This window comes from Nothobranchius furzeri, chromosome 3, assembly GCF_043380555.1.
Source record: "Nothobranchius furzeri strain GRZ-AD chromosome 3, NfurGRZ-RIMD1, whole genome shotgun sequence".
Taxonomy (NCBI): domain Eukaryota; kingdom Metazoa; phylum Chordata; class Actinopteri; order Cyprinodontiformes; family Nothobranchiidae; genus Nothobranchius; species Nothobranchius furzeri.
In genome coordinates, this window is record NC_091743.1 from 45,237,028 (window position 1) to 45,254,466 (window position 17,439).

Here is a 17,439-nt window from a genome sequence, read left to right on the forward strand (position 1 = left end):
TCCTTCAGGTGTAAGTGGACTGCAGAGTCTTGACCTGAGGAGGTGGCTCTTACTTATATTGTTTAGAATTTGACATTTTATTTCTAAAGCATTACATTTAAGGAATTTTAAGCCACAGAAGATACATATCCTTTGATGACAATGACATACTCGAGGGCTAAAATCTTAAAAGAACCAGGAGTCAAATGTCAAGAGAAGACACAGCATCTGGCTGCATCCACAGCCTCACAGTGCCAGCACTGGTCCAGGTGGATGCCACCGTTGGCCAGGGGGTCACATTCAGAATGCTGACAGCAGAGGCTAAATCTAATACAATGGTCCTATTTTTAGTTCCATCCTCTTTAAATAAGAGCACTCCTGCTGAGGTGTGTGTGTTGGGGGGTGGGGGGGCTAATACAGGCAACACAAAACGGGAAATTTGACAAATGAGAACTGTCATGTTGACAGTCATCAAAGCTGTGCACACATCTGTTGCTATGGCTGGCGACGCAAGGCACTAAACCGTGAAAGATGGTAGCTTTCAAAAGCTGGCAAGCAGGAGGGCTGCGTGCAAATGATGGTGAGTGGAAAGGATGCTTGTTGCACGGCTGAGGAGGAAGATCACAGCATTTAAAGAGAGGGAGGACGTAATAATAAGGGTGCTGAGCTCATGTTTACCACGAGATGAGATTAACTCTGTGGTGTAAAAAACGGACCGCAGCCAGGGAGAAAATCGTGCAAATATGGTACGACTGGCATGCTGCTCTATATCTTTGCCATTTCTGTGACCTTAAATTACTTGACCCAGCTTGTTTTATTTCTATTTAAGGAAATGCATTTTAAAGTCATAGCCTACAATTAGAGAGGAGGAGAGATGTCAGCGACTTAAAGGGATGGTGCTCTGATGCAGGCCAATTCAAGATGTCTAAAAGAGAGGAAAAGGTACAAAACAACTAGACAATGCAGCATCTCACCACCAAGATGATCAATAATAAATTAAATTATAGGAAATCTTAGACTTCATCAAAATTGCCAATAAAGGGACCATAACTACTTCAGGTGCATCTAGTGGGCCTTGAACAGTGTTCAAATCTCCTGGCGCTCCTTTAGTCTGAAACAGTCATTTTGTTTTGTAAATAAAACATGTTTTTAGAAAGAATTTAAAAAAATTAAATTAAATAATTTCAGTTTAATCTTTATTTTTATTTTTTTTGTTTTTGTGAAGCGCCTTGTGATTTAGATTTTGCTCTTAAGAGGCACTGTATAAAAGATTCTTACTTTTCTTTTTTAGTGTAAAAGTCCAAATACACATTCCTACCCAAGTTTATGTTGAGTTACCACCATCAGCCAAATGGAGACATACATTTTTACCATGTCCTCAAAGCAACCATATTCTACAGATACAAAGGTCACTGAACCTTAAATGAGTTATAGTAGTGCTTCTGTTTAACAGTAATGAGTGTCATCTATCTGGGGGTTGGTTTCAACGCCAACTAACTCAAAAGGTACACAAAGGGGATTTTTCTACAGAGCTGGTTCCAGAGCCAGTTTAGTGCCAGAACCTGACTTAGCACCAGTTCTTTTATTTTTGACAACTGTAGCACCAGTTTTCTGGTTCTGAACTGCTCCTTAACTTAGCACCAACTCAAAGCTGGGCCAGAGTTGGTGCTTGCTATGAACCTCTTTCTACCCCGCCCACACGATGATGCAATCATTATCAAAGCTAGAGTAGCTGCTAAACCCACAACCGCCATTTTCAGATGGAAGCTAAAAGTAAGCAGCCTTAGTCTGAAGTGGAAACGTGAATCTTAAAAGAAAGCTAACAGAACCACTAGTGTTTACCATTCATTAACCACATTACTGACTGGATGGAACAGACTTCCCAGAATGCTGTACTCTTTCATAAATGCTGAAAAATATAGTTATTTAATTATGGTTTTAGTTTTTGCACAGCTGAAGTGACAATGTGTATTTTCCCTGGCAACAAGGGGCAGTAGATACCTAAATCACTGCAACCAAGCAGTATTTTTGTGTCTGACTAAGACCTTAGCAAGGGTTGGCCATTAGGGTCAAAAATCACAACCTCCAGCAAAATAACAAGCACACCAGACTCCCTTTCATCACTGGCAATGAGTGAAGAGGTAAACGTGTAAAACAACAACGTTTATGAATGGCGACATTTTTGTAACCGCTTGTTACAAATTTAGTCCTTATGGGCTCCCGTAGAAGGAAACATGGCGTCTAATATGGCATGGCCCAGAAACTCAGATCCACTCCCATGTATTTTAGAGATACTTTAGATCCGCCAATATTTTACTACAACTGAGCATCATTTAATTCATTTAAAACAACATTTTGATGGATATTTTCAGAGATTAATGGTAGAAACTACACATTGACTGTTTAAAGTGCCATGAATTAAATCAAATATTTAATCAAAGTTTGGTATAGTTTTTAAGTTTGCAATGAGCAAGAAGAACTATGACAGGGAAGGGTAGAGGTACAGAGGGGTTTAAATAGTAGTCAGTTGAAAGCTCTTTAGCATTAGAAGTCAGGACCGTGCACCGCTGTTCACCAAAACCCAGTAGATCACCTTTTTGCATCCCTTCATCCCTGCTGTTTTGTAGTTACCTGCACGTGTTGGTCATTGTGTTAGCACATTTAGCTATTCATGTTTACTAGTAATGTCCGATATCATCAGTCTACAATGAATATTGGCCAGTATTGGCAACAAATGTCAGTATTGGAAAATAGCTGCATCAGTATTGAGTCTTTTACTGAGCCAAATTTTACATACCACTCACATATTACACATCAAACTCTTCAGCTACTTCTCTGTCTTAAAATATAAAAGCATGACAGATCTGAGGTAAAGTTTTTGAGATATTTATAGTTTATTTGGCACAACTTGTGAAGTGGAAATTTGCCCTTTGCAGTGAACGTACGCTGTTCTCACAGCACGTAGCGATGAGTAGCTAGACAGCTAACATACAACCAAAACAAGAATCTTCTCCCAAGGCTTGCTTTTGTCATCTGAAGATCTTTACAAATGTTTTATCATCATGCAATATAAAGAAGAAAAAAACAAACACGACTAACTAATACACACATCTTAGCATCATGCTTAGCGAAACTGAGATTCAGCTGCTGTTGGAGACTAAGTAAACATGTCACTTTTCCTATAACTAACTTTATAGGAAAAGTAAGTTATTGTGCACATAAAATTTTTAAAATGTAAGCATGCATGATAGGAGGCATGTGATAGCTTCCCTAATGTTTACCATTCCCTATAATACTCCACCTTCCTTTTTCTAAATCCACACGTTATTTCCATATTTATTTATATTTACTTGTAAAAGGTGTATATATTAAGCTTTTTGAACTTCTGAATGTTTGAGTACTTTTTAATTTTGAAGTATTTCTGTCTGTGTTATGTTTACTTGAATATTTTCTCTTATTCTCTATTTTAACTCTTGTGAATGGAATTGCTGCTGTCATAGTTTTGTCTTTTTTTTTATTATTATCTTCTTGTGCCAGTATAGGAGCCTAAGTTAGCCTTTAGAGAGTGAAGGAATAGTCTCCCAGCCCCCTTTGCTCCCTGTGGGCAGAAAACCATGTTAGCAACTTGAAGCTTGGTTTATGCTTGACGCATTTACTTCACGCTTGGTGATGCGGCTCGCGGATGGAACGCGCTTCACAACTTGCAGCATTTATGGTTCATGCGGCTTGTCTCTGCGGTGAGCCAATATTCTCCCAAACTGTAGGAGGCAGCATGGAGCTCTACGGCATGCATCCAACTCTACACCATAGTAGAAGTAGAAATTACTGTTGTTTATAACAGTTGTTAATGAAAGTTGAGAGCCAACTCAGCTCTTTTAGAATTGGTGGAGTGTTCTTGTTTCCACCAGGATCACCACTTTTCCGTTTGTTCCCCTTCCTTGCCTTCACATATCGGTCCCTCATGTTTTTCCAGCATTTTTAACAGCGTCCTCGTCTTTTCCGACAGTGCCAGCTATTTCTCTCTGAGAATTATTAACAACATGTTGATCACGGTGATCTTTGAGAACTGAATCATACAGATGTCTGTATTTACGAACTCTGCCATAACTAGTTCTTGCCAGTCCGCCATGTTTTTCCGTGTTCGACCGTCCGCATGTTTAGAAAATTTCCTAGGGGCGCGGTGCGGAAAGTTTGGGCCGTGCGGAGGCCAGGTGGAGGGGTGTGGTTGTTAAAATGACACCATTTTGCCACGCGGAGCCGTGCGAACCTCGCGGACGTGTCAAGCATTAACCAACCTTGAGTCTCTCTGGACCGGAGACCTGAAGCCTGGCAAAGTCACCCTTAATTTTCGTCTGTTTGAATCATCCTCTGAAATGAATGTGATGCGCTTGCAATATGCGAGTAACCAGTAGGGACAGTTGACAAAACGTGCAAGACGCATTTGCAATTGTCACGCTGTCTCTGGTTTACAGGTCTTACATACCATCTACGATACCACCGTTGTTTTTTTGTGTTGTGATTTCAAAATGAACCAGCTGCTGATGTATTTTAATGTTGCCATGTTTGTGTTGTTTGTAACCTACAAAGCGGCACTCTATCCGGTCTAAGTTCTGTGCTGTGCCCCTAGCGGATTCCACCAGTACTACATGCAGTGCAGCAGCAAGTATGTGAACAAGTATAATCCCAGCATAAAACAGCAGGCTTACCCTAAAGTGCTGATAAATCCACTGGTGGAGCCCTCTGCATACAAGGAACATATGTCCCCGATATGGAGAAAACTAGACATCTTGTCCGACATCTTTCCTCTGGGTTAACTGCACCTAAAACAGACAACACAACCATTTCAAGGTTGAATATGGAACACGGATAATCTGGTGAACTCTGGTGTTCAGCGGTGGTATTGCAAAAACACGACAACATTTTCCAGCTGTTGGGACGTTGGTTCACTGCTGACGCGTTCCAGCACCATGTTCACAGAGAAATCGTACAGGACAAGGACTAATTTCTACTAAAAAGTTTATTTCATTACAGTGTTTACCATTAGAAGATCTTCTAGGCTCAGAATCAGCTGCTTGACTTTAGCCTAGTGAACTAGACCAAATTCTTGCTTTGCAAAGTTTGGTCTAGCAACGCTCCACTGGAACCTCTGCAGCCCCAACAGCATTCTGGCTGGCCAATCACAGCTCTCTAGAGGGGTTTCAAACATATAAAGAGCTGTGATTGGTCCATAATGGTGGGCCAATCATAGTGCTCTATCTGCTTAGTGAACAAATCACAGAGCTTTATCCGCTTTGTGGGCCAATCAGGACACTCTATATGCCTGGTGGGTGGGATGATGCAACAGAGTGAAACAAGAGTATGTCACATTCATTGTCCAGTGGAATGCGGAGATCATTTGAAAGACAACAGTAGAACCCGCCCCACAACCGAGAGCCGTCAATGGAGCATGGCCAGACTAAATAATACATTTATTTAGTCTGGCTTGCCAGGCTAGCTTGACTTGTCAAGTCTGCCATTTCACACAGTCCCAACATTGCCTTGCTGAGCGGACTTTTTAGTGCAACGGTGCCCTCTAGTGGCTGGTAGATGTAAACATTAACACAGCGTCATACCAGACAGAATAAACATCGTATTTATCTTTATAAATATAGCTTTTAAAGGAGAAATTGCACATCCATTCCACACACTTCTGAACGCCCGTGGAGATATTTTCAAAAAAACTTTTTATTAATATGTTCCATATTCTAACGTTATTAGCGAGCCAGCTCAAAAGCTTCAGATGCTAGAGAAGCTCTGGTTTGCAGTTATCAATTTAGGCCACGTCAGATCTATCTGGAACTCCAAATGACAAACACTTTTAAACTCTAATTACTGATTAATGTTAGGCATCATTATGTCCCCAGGAGGTCACAGAGTTCCTGACAGCCTTGACAGCCTTCGCAGCCTGAAGCGCCAATGCAAAAAAATTGAGCGTTTGTGGAAGAAAACCCATCTCCACGTCCATCTGCTGCACCTAAAGGATCTTCTGATATCCTTTAACTCTGCAGTCAGAGACGCCAGGGTTTCCTATTTCTCCAACCTGGTGTCCCAGAGCAAAGGGAACCCCAAGGTGCTGTTTAACACCATCAGCAGCATCGTCTCTCCTGCCTCTCCTACAGCCTCCACCCACTCTGTTGCAGACTGTGAGAACTTTCTGTCTTTCTTTGTGGACAAAGTCAATAAGGTTAGATCTAGCATCTCTCCTTCAGCCTTATCACTGCCTCTCCAACCAGGCCCATCATCCTAGATTGCTTTGCTCCTGTTTCTTTGCCTGAGTTAACCAAACTAGGTAACTCTATGAAGACCTCTGCATGCCCCCTCGACATCTTAAGCCTGATTTATGCTTCTCCGTCTGCGTCGGTGCGGAGACACGCAACGCCATTATCCGTCCTTGCGTAGGGCTCCGGCAGGCACGCAAGTACGTACGGAGTCAAGCCCACTTTTTAAAACATCCGTCGAACGAGACGGATTACGCAAGCTTGTGATTGGTCAGGACGCCACTGTTGTTTACAGCACCGCCATTGCAAAGAGAGCCGGGGATAACTAGCGGCAGACACGGAGAAGCTTGAAGAATACCTCGCGAAAAAACTCTAAAAATATGAACGTTTAACCCTCCCGTGACTAGAGGAGTGAAAAGAGCGCGCATGGAGAGGTGGGAGAATGAGAGACAAATATGTACGTGTTAAAAGTCTCTTATATACACAAAAAACACAATATAAACACACTATCTTGGACCGATACATGACAGGATACCACAGAACAACGCTACGCCCTCTGTTGTCCTGCCGGGCAATTGCTTTGCAACACTCTCCAGGAGATGGAGAAGTGACGGAGAAGTGTGAGAGCAAAATGCTTCCGTCAGTCCGTGCGTCTGTCCCTTGTGGAGCTGACGGAGAAGCATAAACCAGGCTTTACCCTCATCTTTGTTTAAAAATGCTTTTCAGTCCATCGGTCCCAGCGTGCTCTCCATTATTAATGCTTCTCTGGTTTCTGGTCAGGTCCCTGCTTACTTTAAAAACGCTGTAATCCACCCGCTTCTTAAAAAACCGAGTCTCGACTCCTCTCTCCATAGCAGCTTCAGACCCATCTCTAAACTTCCGTTCTCTCCAAGATCTTGGAAAAGGTTGTGGCTAAACAACTCACAGCTGCTCTTGATGAACATAACATCTATGATAGTTTCCAGTCAGGTTTTCGTAGAGCTCGTTCTACTGAAACAGCTCCTCAAGCCGGGCGTACACTGTGTGACTCGTAGCACTCAGCTTCAGCTCAAACTGTACGACTTCCTCGCAGGGCAGATCTCACGAGTCATGTGCTCACAGTGCACGACCCAGTTCTCGGATGCGATCTGACTGCTCACACTGTACGTCTGGTAGCAACACGTCGGACCTAAAAATATGCTAAAAATAGCAGTTTTTACACAACACGTCAGACTATTTTGTCTTGCCTGTTGTCCTTCGGGAGTGCTGCAGGAGGACACACAGGGATTTATGGGGGTTGGATGAGGAAAACGAAATAAAGAAAGTAAATCTGTGTTTTGTGATCAGTTTAATTTGACATGAACACGACAAACACGCTTTCTTGTCAATCTTTGTGAGTAAAAAAAACGTGTAGAAACAAAAAACAAACGTGTGTTATTAGGGAAATAGCGGGCGAGCGGTGTTGATGCATGATTGCGCATGCGCCGTGAGCAGTTCTGATACTTTTGGGGTCGCAGTGCCGCTTCAACAATGCGATACTCTCACGAGGGACGAGCAAAATATTAAGCACGCCAGAAGTTTGTGCGAGCTCACGATTGCTGATCGGTAGCTGGTCACGTGGTGTTAATCGCCTCTCGTAACCCCCTGTACACTACACGACGCTCGGCGCAAAACTCGCCCCGATCTTGTAGATTCTCGCACGAGTGGAAAATCGGCTCAAAAAAGTGAAAAAGTAGCACAGTGTATGCCCGGCTTAAGGGTCTCTATTGACCTTCTGACTCACAGTGATGCAGGGGACTGTTCTGTTCTGGTCCTCCTGGATCTGACTGCAGCCTTTGACACTGTTGACCATCACCTGCTATTGGAGAGGCTGGGTAGGCCTATCAGGATCTGCTCTGCAGTGGTTCTCCCCTTATCTCTCTGAGCGGTCCTTTTCTATGGCCGTCTCCAAGTTTAGGTCCTCCACCATCTCTCTTACCCATGGTGTCCCGCAAGGTTCTGTGCTGGGGCCTCTGCTCTTCCTCCTCTATCTGCTTCCTCTTCAGCACATCCTGAGCTCATTCAAAGGAATCTCCTACCATCTTTATGCAGATGACATCCAACTGTATATCTCCTTCAAGCCCCATGAGATGTCTAAGCTGCAGCTGTTACACACCTGCTTAGACTCTATCAAAACCTGGATGGCTGGGAGCTTTCTTCAGCTCAATGAAGATAAGACTGAGATCCTCATCTGTGCCCCAGACAAGCTGGTTCCCAAAGTCAGAGACTCTCTTGGTCAGCTTGCTTCTCACACCAAAGCTTCTGTCAGGAATCTTGGCGTGACCTTTGACCCAGCTCTCACCCTGGATTCTCATGTTAGTTCTCTTATTCGCTCTTCCTTCTTCCATCTCAGGAACATTGCCAAGCAGAGTCCCATTCTGTCCCGCTCTGAACTTGAGACAGTTATCCACACCTTCATCTCCTCACGCTTAGACTACTGTAACTCTCTTTTCACGTGTCTGAGCAGAACCTCCCTGAACCGTCTACAGGTGGTTCAGAATGCCTGTGCTCGGCTTCTGACCAAGTCCTCCAAACACACCCACATCACCCCGCTTCTCCTCCAGCTTCACTGGCTGCCAGTCAACTTCAGGGTTCATTTCAAGATCCTGGTTCTGGTCTACAGGTGCTGGCCAGTAAATTAGAATATCATCAAAAGGTTGAAGATATTTCAGTAATTCCATTCAAAACGTGAAACTTGTACATTATATTCATGCAATGCACACAGACCAATGTATTTCCAATGTTCATTACATTTAAATTTGATATTCATAAGTGACAACTAATGAAAACTCCAAATTTGGTATCTCAAAATATTAGAATATTCTGAAAAGGCTGAATATAGAAGACACCTGCTGCCACTCTAATCAGCTGATTTACTCAAAACACCTGCAAAGGCCTTTAAAAGGTCCCTCAGTCTTGTTTTGAAGGCACCACAATCATGGGGAAGACTTCTGACTTAACAGCTGTCCAAAAGACAATCATTGACACCTTGCACAAGGAGGGCAAGACACAAAAGGTGATTGCTAAAGAAGCTGGCTGTTCGCAGAGCTCTGTGTCCAAGCACATTAACAGACAGGCGAAGGGACGGAAAAAATGTGGTAGAAAAAAGTGTACAAGCTCTAGGGATAACCGCACCCTGCAGAGAATTGTGACGACAAACCCATTCAAAAATGTGGGGGAGATCCACAAAGAGTGGACTGCAGCTGGAGTCAGCGCTTCAAGAACCACCACGAGGAGACTCATGAAAGACATGGGATTCAGGTGTCGCATTCCGTGTGTCAAGCCACTCTTGAACAAGAAACAGCGCAAGAAGCGTCTCGCCTGGGCCAAGGACAAAAAGGACTGGACTGATGCTGAGTGGTCCAAAGTTATGTTTTCTGATGAAAGCAAGTTCTGCATTTCCTTTGGAAATCAAGGACCCAGAGTCTGGAGGAAGAGCGGAGAAGCACAGAATCCACGTTGCATGAGGTCCAGTGTAAAGTTTCCACCGTCAGTGATGGTGTGGGGTGCCATGTCATCTGCCGGTGTTGGCCCACTCTGTTTCCTGAGGTCCAGGTTCAATGCAGCCGTCTACCAGGAAGTTTTAGAGCACTTCATGCTTCCTGCTGCTGACCAACTTTATGGGGATGCAGACTTCACCTTTCAACAGGACTTGGCACCTGCACACAGTGCCAAAACCACCAGCACCTGGTTCAAGGACCATGGTATCCCTGTCCTTGATTGGCCCGCAAACTCGCCTGACCTTAACCCCATAGAAAATCTATGGGGTATTGTGAAGCGGAGGATGCAATACGCTAGACCCAACAATGCAGAGGAGCTGAAGACGACTATCAGAGCAACCTGGGCTCTCATAACACCTGAGCAGTGCCACAGACTGATCGAGTCCATGCCACGCCGCATTACTGCAGTTATTGAGGCAAAAGGAGCCCCGACTAAGTATTGAGTGCTATACATGCACATTCTTTTCATGTTCATTCTTTTCAGTTGGCCAACATTAGAGAAACAAACATTTTTTCATTGGCCTTTAGAATATTCTAATTTTCTGAGATACCAGATTTGATGTTTTCATTGGTTGTCACCTATAAATATCAAAATTAAACGCAATAAACATTGGAAATACATTGGTCTGTGTGCATTGCATGAATATAATGTACAAGTTTCATGTTTTGAATGGAATTACTGAAATATCTTCAACCTTTTGATAATATTCTAATTTACTGGCCAGCACCTGTATAGGGCCTCATATGGACAAGCACCATCTTACATTGGTGATCTTCTTAGTCCCTACACCCCCAGCAGGTCCCTGAGGTCCAGTGAACAAAGCCTACTGGTTGTGCAGCACCAGGCTAAAGGTCAAAGGTGACAGATCATTTGCTGCTGTGGCCCCAAGACATTGGAACTCTTTCCCCCTGAGCCTGAGATCAGTGGACTCAGTGGTCTCCTTCAAAAAGCAGTTGAAGACTCACTTGTTCAAGCTGGCTTTTGTATGACCTTCTCCACCACTCTCTCTTTATTCTGCTCTCCCCAACTATTCCACCTTCCTCAGGATCCACTAATTTCCCCATTTCCAATTATCTCTCTCTTTCTTAACACTTTTTAAATCACAATTGTCTATTTTTGCACATTTTAAATATATTTTTAAACATTTTCTAAATTCTTTTTTATATTTTTACATTTTTGTTTTTGTGAAGCGCCTCGTGATTTTTTTATCTTGAGAGGCGCTATAGAAATGATATTTTCTTCTTCCTGTGAGACACCTCTTTTAGACTCAGACTGGAACCGTCTTCCTTTGGGTCTGACATTTGTGGACACTGGCCTGGTTTAAAACAGTAATTCTAGTACTGAAAACCTCCACATGGGAGATTTGTTACAGAAAGTGCTTATTACTAATCAGAAATGATAGATGGAAAACAAAATTCAAATATTCTTTATTGCTGCTCGGTCACTGAGTGTTGCTGGACCCCATAAAAAGTCTCATTTTTGAGATTCTGACTGACCAATGTTGAAAATGAAATATCATCTCGAGTCGGTTTCTTGTGCATCACCAAGGACAATTCAACTTCAAGGGTAATAAAATGACAATTTAATTAACTAGACATCAGGAAGCCTGAGAAGAGTTTATGAAAAGCCTTCTGTCATTTAAACTGGTGTAGCTAGACAGATACTGGAAACATCAGTGGTTATCTTTGACCACAATTACTTTTACATGATTTATGAAGGCTACATAAATTCCTTTAATTGGAGAGATTTAGTATTTGGAAAACTCTCAGATGTTCAGTAGCAATCTAATGAAAGCAACTAGAAATAACCAGAAAGTATGTATCTTCTCTTTATTAATGTGGGATCTGTAGCCTACATATTTATTTTAAACTTAGATGAAGAATTCAACAAAAAAAAGTCACGTGTAACCGCTGAGGTAGGCCTACTACTAAACATAGAATTAAATTATTACCAGAGATGAGAATAAAACTTAGTTTGATGCTCCACTGAAATGTGAAGCATCGGTCACGTCACTTTTTAAACAAATTGTGGCTTAAAAGGGCTTAAACGTTATGCATAAGGAATAAAATGTCAAATTCTAAACAATATAAATAAATATGAATAAGCTGCATGTGGGTGGCGCCTGGGTTACATTTAGTCACACCAACTTTGTTTGTTGTTATCTGTGACGAAAACAAACACCCGTACAAACGTCCTGCCAACTCTCTGAACTGCTCACAGAGGTGTGAATGTAAAAGAAAACATCCTCGAGCGGAGCGGAGGAGCATTTTTAGTTTCGCCCAAATAGTCAGCGTTCAAGCAGCGCGCGAGCTGCGGCGAAAAGAAACAAGCGTGCGCGTGGGCTACTTCCTTGACAGGGATGCTGTCGGTGGTATTTAGAGATGTATAAAAAACAAAAACAAAAGAGGGCAACGAGCTGGCTGGAAAACTACTGCCAGACAAGGACTTTACCTTTCAGAGGAACGTATAGAAAGACGTGAAGATAATAAACCAGTCGTGGAAGCACACGCGAGAAGAAGTGGGTCAGCACGGGATCATTTCCACAGGCTATCCTCGGTTAAGTCCATGGCAGCGAAACTCCAGGTAAGAGCAGCGTTATCTCTGACAGCTGAACGCGTCCTCGGCAACAATCCTCTCCTTGCCTCCTCCACATGTCACCACAGGAACGCCCCTTATGTTGCTATTTATAACACCGCACAGCATTCTGGGTAATGAAGTCACTTCAAAAGGTCCTCTCAAGGTGGCATTTCTGTATGCCAAACCCCAAGCTGATTGGAGTATTATAAAGTACATAAATTACAGCAGGAATATTCAAGACTGTGCTTTAAATGTATTTTAATGGCTTTGGAAGGTGAGATACTTTATCCCTCCAGTTCATCTGACCCTGAAAACATGAAATATGCCCCCCTTTTTATTAATTTTTATTTTTAATTATTTTGTTTAATTATTTTTAGTTTGCCAACAATTAAACTAAAGTTTATGGCCCATCAAAGCTTGAGTGAATGCTAATGAATTAATTTAAAAAGTAAGGTCACATGACTGTAATGTTGTTGATAGTTATGTGCCAGGACGGGCACATCAAGAAGATGAATATATGGTGTGTATGAACGTAAATAACATTTATTAAAGTGGAGGAGGTCTTCCCTTGGGGGGCCAGTGGGGTGGCCAGCCATTTTCCAGCTGGAAGGGGCGTGGCCACCCTTTGGGGGCACCACTGTTTGTTAGCTATATAAATTAAGATACTTAATAATTGGGCTGGGCGATAAATAGAAAATATATCGTTATCAAAATTGCTGACTTTAACCAATATAATTTTTTCCGGGTCAATACATTCAATAATAAAAAAATTAAAAGATGTGTGCAGGTTGGCGACGCTTATGAAGCTGTAACCTACCACCTCGAGTCCAGCGTAATGCATGTGACAGCCCCATCTAGTGGACAACGTTTGCTTTTGTCATGTTCTGGGGGAGGTGTCTAACCCAAGACATGCAGAATCAAACCCGAACACAGATGGATGGGAAAAATAATATTTTATTTTGAACAAAGATAACTAAAGGCGCACTGGGAAGTCCAGTGGACTGGGAACGGGAATGCAGCATCTGCAGGGGAGAGCAGATATAGGTGAGTCCTGGGAAGTAAGTCTAAACTGAATAGTGCAGAGTGAACACTTACTGGGGTTGAGTGGGATTGGGGAGTGAAGGGAGGTTGTGAGCTGGGGTAGATCCAAGAGGGGAGTGTTCAGAGCTGGAGAGGGAGCGTGGGGGTCGAGAGAGAGTGGGTCTCTCAGGACGGATGGATGATGAACGTTGCAGAGCGAGACGGCCCGGAGTCCTATGGAGTTGGGTGAGTAATCCTGATGTATCGAGAACCAAGCAGTAGCAATCATCCGGCGTCGAGCTGTGTTCACCATCCCTCTTAAGTAGTCGACCCGCTGATTAGCAGATCAGGTGCAGCTGCCGCTCCCTCTCCTGCAAACGCACTCATACATGTGTTGATAAAGAGAGAGTACTCACCCAGGCTCACTCATTGCACATACATGTAATTATCATCCATTTATCATTATCAAGGTGAACTCCTCAATATATTGTGATATTGATTTTAGGCCATATCACCCAGCTCCACTTAAAGGTGTAGTATGTAGGAATATAGTGAGAATTTTACAGAGGAGAAATCCCAAAAGAGTCTAATGTTTCATTTATTTTGGAAGGAAAGTTATACTGAAACATATTTCATATCCAACTGCGGGGCTTGTCGGTTTTTCTCCTTTCAAAACAAAGGAAGGAAGTACGTAACTAGTGTTTTCCATCAGTGAGTGTGGGGGTGCCGTGTCTCCTGCGAGCTAATACTGCAGCGCCGACAATTGTAATTTGATGGCGGCTGTCAAAAATCTCCAGAGTTGGTTAAAGTGGTTGCAGTAACCAAATTTTACCACAAGGTGGCCTTTTTCATTCATTTCTACATAATGCACCTTTAACAATGAACAATATTCAAGGCCATATTAAATGACAACAGTCAAATAAAATCCAGTTAACCAAGTGTTCCAGACTTAATAATAGACTATGTCTCATTTGATATAACATAAAACACAATAAACAAAATATAATTCAGTTCAATAAAATGTAACTTGGCATTTCACCCACTACTTTTAATACCAGGTTAAACTAATATCTTGAAAATAGTCTGTGTAATCTCACACAATGACCTGTAAACTATTAACACAACTACTTGCTGTGATTAACTGTAAATTCATCTCAACGTTTATCAAATGTAAGGAAATATACCCATTCTTTGGTTGCTATTGTTGATTCACTGCATTGACCATCGAAAAGTTAAGTTGTCGACGTTCAAAGATTGATTTCTCAGAGTTTCAATTAAACCAACAATGCTATTTTATGGTGATTTTTGTGTTCTGTAAGTTCAGCTATCTGTGGTGGCCAAAATGAACTGGGCTGATGGAAAACACGACCATTAATTACTGAAAGTTTTATTTTAATCCGAGGTATTCAATTCATGAGGCATTTTCCTAGCAAACACTCGGGAAATACATTATAAAGGAGCTCTAACTCCATTTTATAAATAGCTACTCATGCTTCTGAAAGCCCCATGCAGGACACCAATGTCTCATCACCTCCTGCCGACATGTCACATGTTGTGGACATTATTTCCTGTATGTAATGTCAACAACAGAAGCATACACCAGCCAGAGCTGGCTGTGCACATCAGAATGTAAAAGCACACGTTTAAGACATCAGTGGTGTGGAAAGCAGCACGCTGCCTCCTTTGTATTAATTGAAATGTTCAAAAAGGAAAAAAAAAAACTCAAAAACCAAAACTTTGGGTGGTCTGCTTTATATCTGTTGTTGAGCCTGTGGAGACGTTTCCCACCTACTGCACATGTGTATTTTGCAGAACAGGAAAAACGTATGTTCAGACGTACAAGTGCTGCAGCATATGAAAAGAATTGAAAGCTGGACCATTCAAAAATGAGTCAGCTGCATAATAAAGTAGAGTGGCACGCGGAAGCAAAAAAGCCCTTTTATCCCTTACATGGACCGAGTGGCATTCATCAAACCCACCGATTAGCCCTTAATGCAGTTTCTTAGCTGCAAGATGGAGAGAGATGTAAATGGTGAGAGATAAGTGACCATTATCATAAAAAGAGGGGCTTCTATTCTCTTTCAGCCTGCACCGTGGGGTCTTTGAGATGTTAATACCTGTAGATTGCTACGTAGTGAAATGCTCAGAGACAAATCAATCAGGCAAACAAAACAAGACATGTGTGATTCATGTTTAAGTGCTCGATATCTCCAGCGCTGGAATAAAACACAAGGCCAGCAAGATTCAGTGGAAAAACATTTAAGTTACACGTGGCCCCCTCCGTCAGCACACTCTCTCCTTGTTGGTAATTAAAATTAATTCATTAAACACTTTAAATCAAAAATATATTAAAATCCAATCTGCCGTAAAGATGTACGCCCCTTGTTAGTGATTTACTTCTTTGGGTCCAAGTGGGATGTTCGATGTCCGAAAGTCATAAAATCACACTGAAGCTTAACTTCTGATTTCCAGGCTCAGCTTAAAGTCGACATTAAAAAGAAGTTGAATTCAGATAGTGAGGACTCTGTTGTCATGGATACAGTGTTCAGGCATCAGGCTTCCACACGGGAAAAAAATAGATTAAAACATAAAACTGGACACAAATGCTTTTGTTTCGGTGCAGCGATGTGAATGTCAGAACTGGACCGATTCAAAGCTTCCTGTTCTTGTTTTTTAATCTCTGATCATTACAGCCGAGCTCACCTGCTGCTGTTTGCTCAGATAAAACAGGACTGCAGCAAGATGAGTGCTTCGGATGGAGATAGGCTGGGTGTGAAGACGAATTGATTTCTCGTGTAAACAACAAGCTTGGTGGGAGGCAGGGGGTGACGCATCGGGTGAGGTAGTCTTACTTTAACATGAGAACACAAGGCTGCTTCATCCACATCTGCATATCTGGAATGTTCCAGTGTCAGTGGGATGACAGAATTCAGCAACGGCCTGTGTAGGAGCAGATAGAGGGATGCAGACTGATGCCCTTGCCTCAGCAGCTCTGTGTGGGCAAAGCAGTTGATAGGCTTCTTGTTTGAGAGGTATGTGTGGGCCAAGTCTGCAAAGCTTGTCCCAAAATATCTGGTAAAGCACGATTTCATATCAAATAACGAGCTTCGAATTCCTGATCAAGTCTAGACTTGTTGCTCTTCAGCTCTGAGTGAAGTCACAGGTCTGGGACAGCTAACACTGAGCCGCTGGGAGCAAATAAAGCCAGAGATGGTGCGTTAGCATCCACAACAACTTATATCGTCACGCCACGTCAGGGCTTCCTCTAGAACACCGCACGTGGCTCTTATTAACCAGATTCTAGCACGTTTCTAAGGCCCTGTCCACACGTAGCCGGGGATCTGCCAAAACGTAGATATTTTTCTACGTTTTGGCCTGTCATCCACACGAAAACGGAGTTTTTTCACACGAAAACGGATCCTTTTAAAAACTCCGGCCAAAGTGAAGATCTGCGTTTTCTCCGTTTTGGGTGTCTGCGTGTGGACAGACAAAACCGGAGTTTTAAGGTCCGCAACGTCACTTTCCGCGACAAAAAATGCTGACATCACGTGTGCGACCTGTGTTTACACTAGCCGACCGCATGGATGCCCTCAGAGCTGCGCTCGCTTTATCAATTGTCCAAGCGCTTTTTGCTTGTTTGTTTTTGCAAGCGGGTGTAGTGAATCTAAATTAGGCTCTGCCAATTATGTAGCGTTATGGTTTATGCACTTTTATGAAAGAGGAACCATTCTACATATTAATTTGTGATATTAATTTTATTAAATTAATAACCAAATTGTATAGTTTTAAGAAGACTCAAAGGTTGTTTTCATCGATAAACTGACGATAATATCCGTGTGTCTGTGTTTCAGTTCAATGAAGAAACCAGTTTGAAAGTTAAAAGTTTTAATTCTTCAAACTAAACTAATGATTTTTGAAATGACAAACATGGAAATGACAATCAACATTGGCAACTTTGTGAGACCATCTTTAACAGTTGATATGCTTGCTCAAATAGACCTTGGGGTGAATGTGTGAAGATTGAACATGAGGTGAGCTGAGTGCGTGTGTGTGCGTTAGATTTTGCTTCAGGAAGAAACAGGTGTCT

General features: G+C 42.4%; 1 protein-coding gene across 7 annotated transcripts in view; it reads right to left on the minus strand.

Moving 5' to 3' along the window:
• itpr1b (inositol 1,4,5-trisphosphate receptor, type 1b) overlaps nt 1–12,466 on the minus strand; it is a 206,723-nt gene extending 194,257 nt beyond the window's left edge. For 3 of the 7 annotated variants that reach the window (XM_054748811.2, XM_015959905.3, XM_054748785.2), the window contains exons 1-2: nt 12,207–12,466; nt 4,686–4,799 (exon numbers count right to left, since the gene is read on the minus strand). In XM_054748811.2, the coding sequence (XP_054604786.2) occupies nt 4,686–4,777 (92 nt within the window). In that variant the 5' untranslated portion in view covers nt 4,778–4,799; nt 12,207–12,466. The remainder of the gene's footprint in view (nt 1–4,685; nt 4,800–12,206) is intronic. The other 4 variants (XM_015959911.3, XM_015959910.3, XM_015959904.3 and 1 more) reach the window with 3 other exon arrangements.
• Between the last annotated feature and the right edge of the window lie 4,973 nt (nt 12,467–17,439).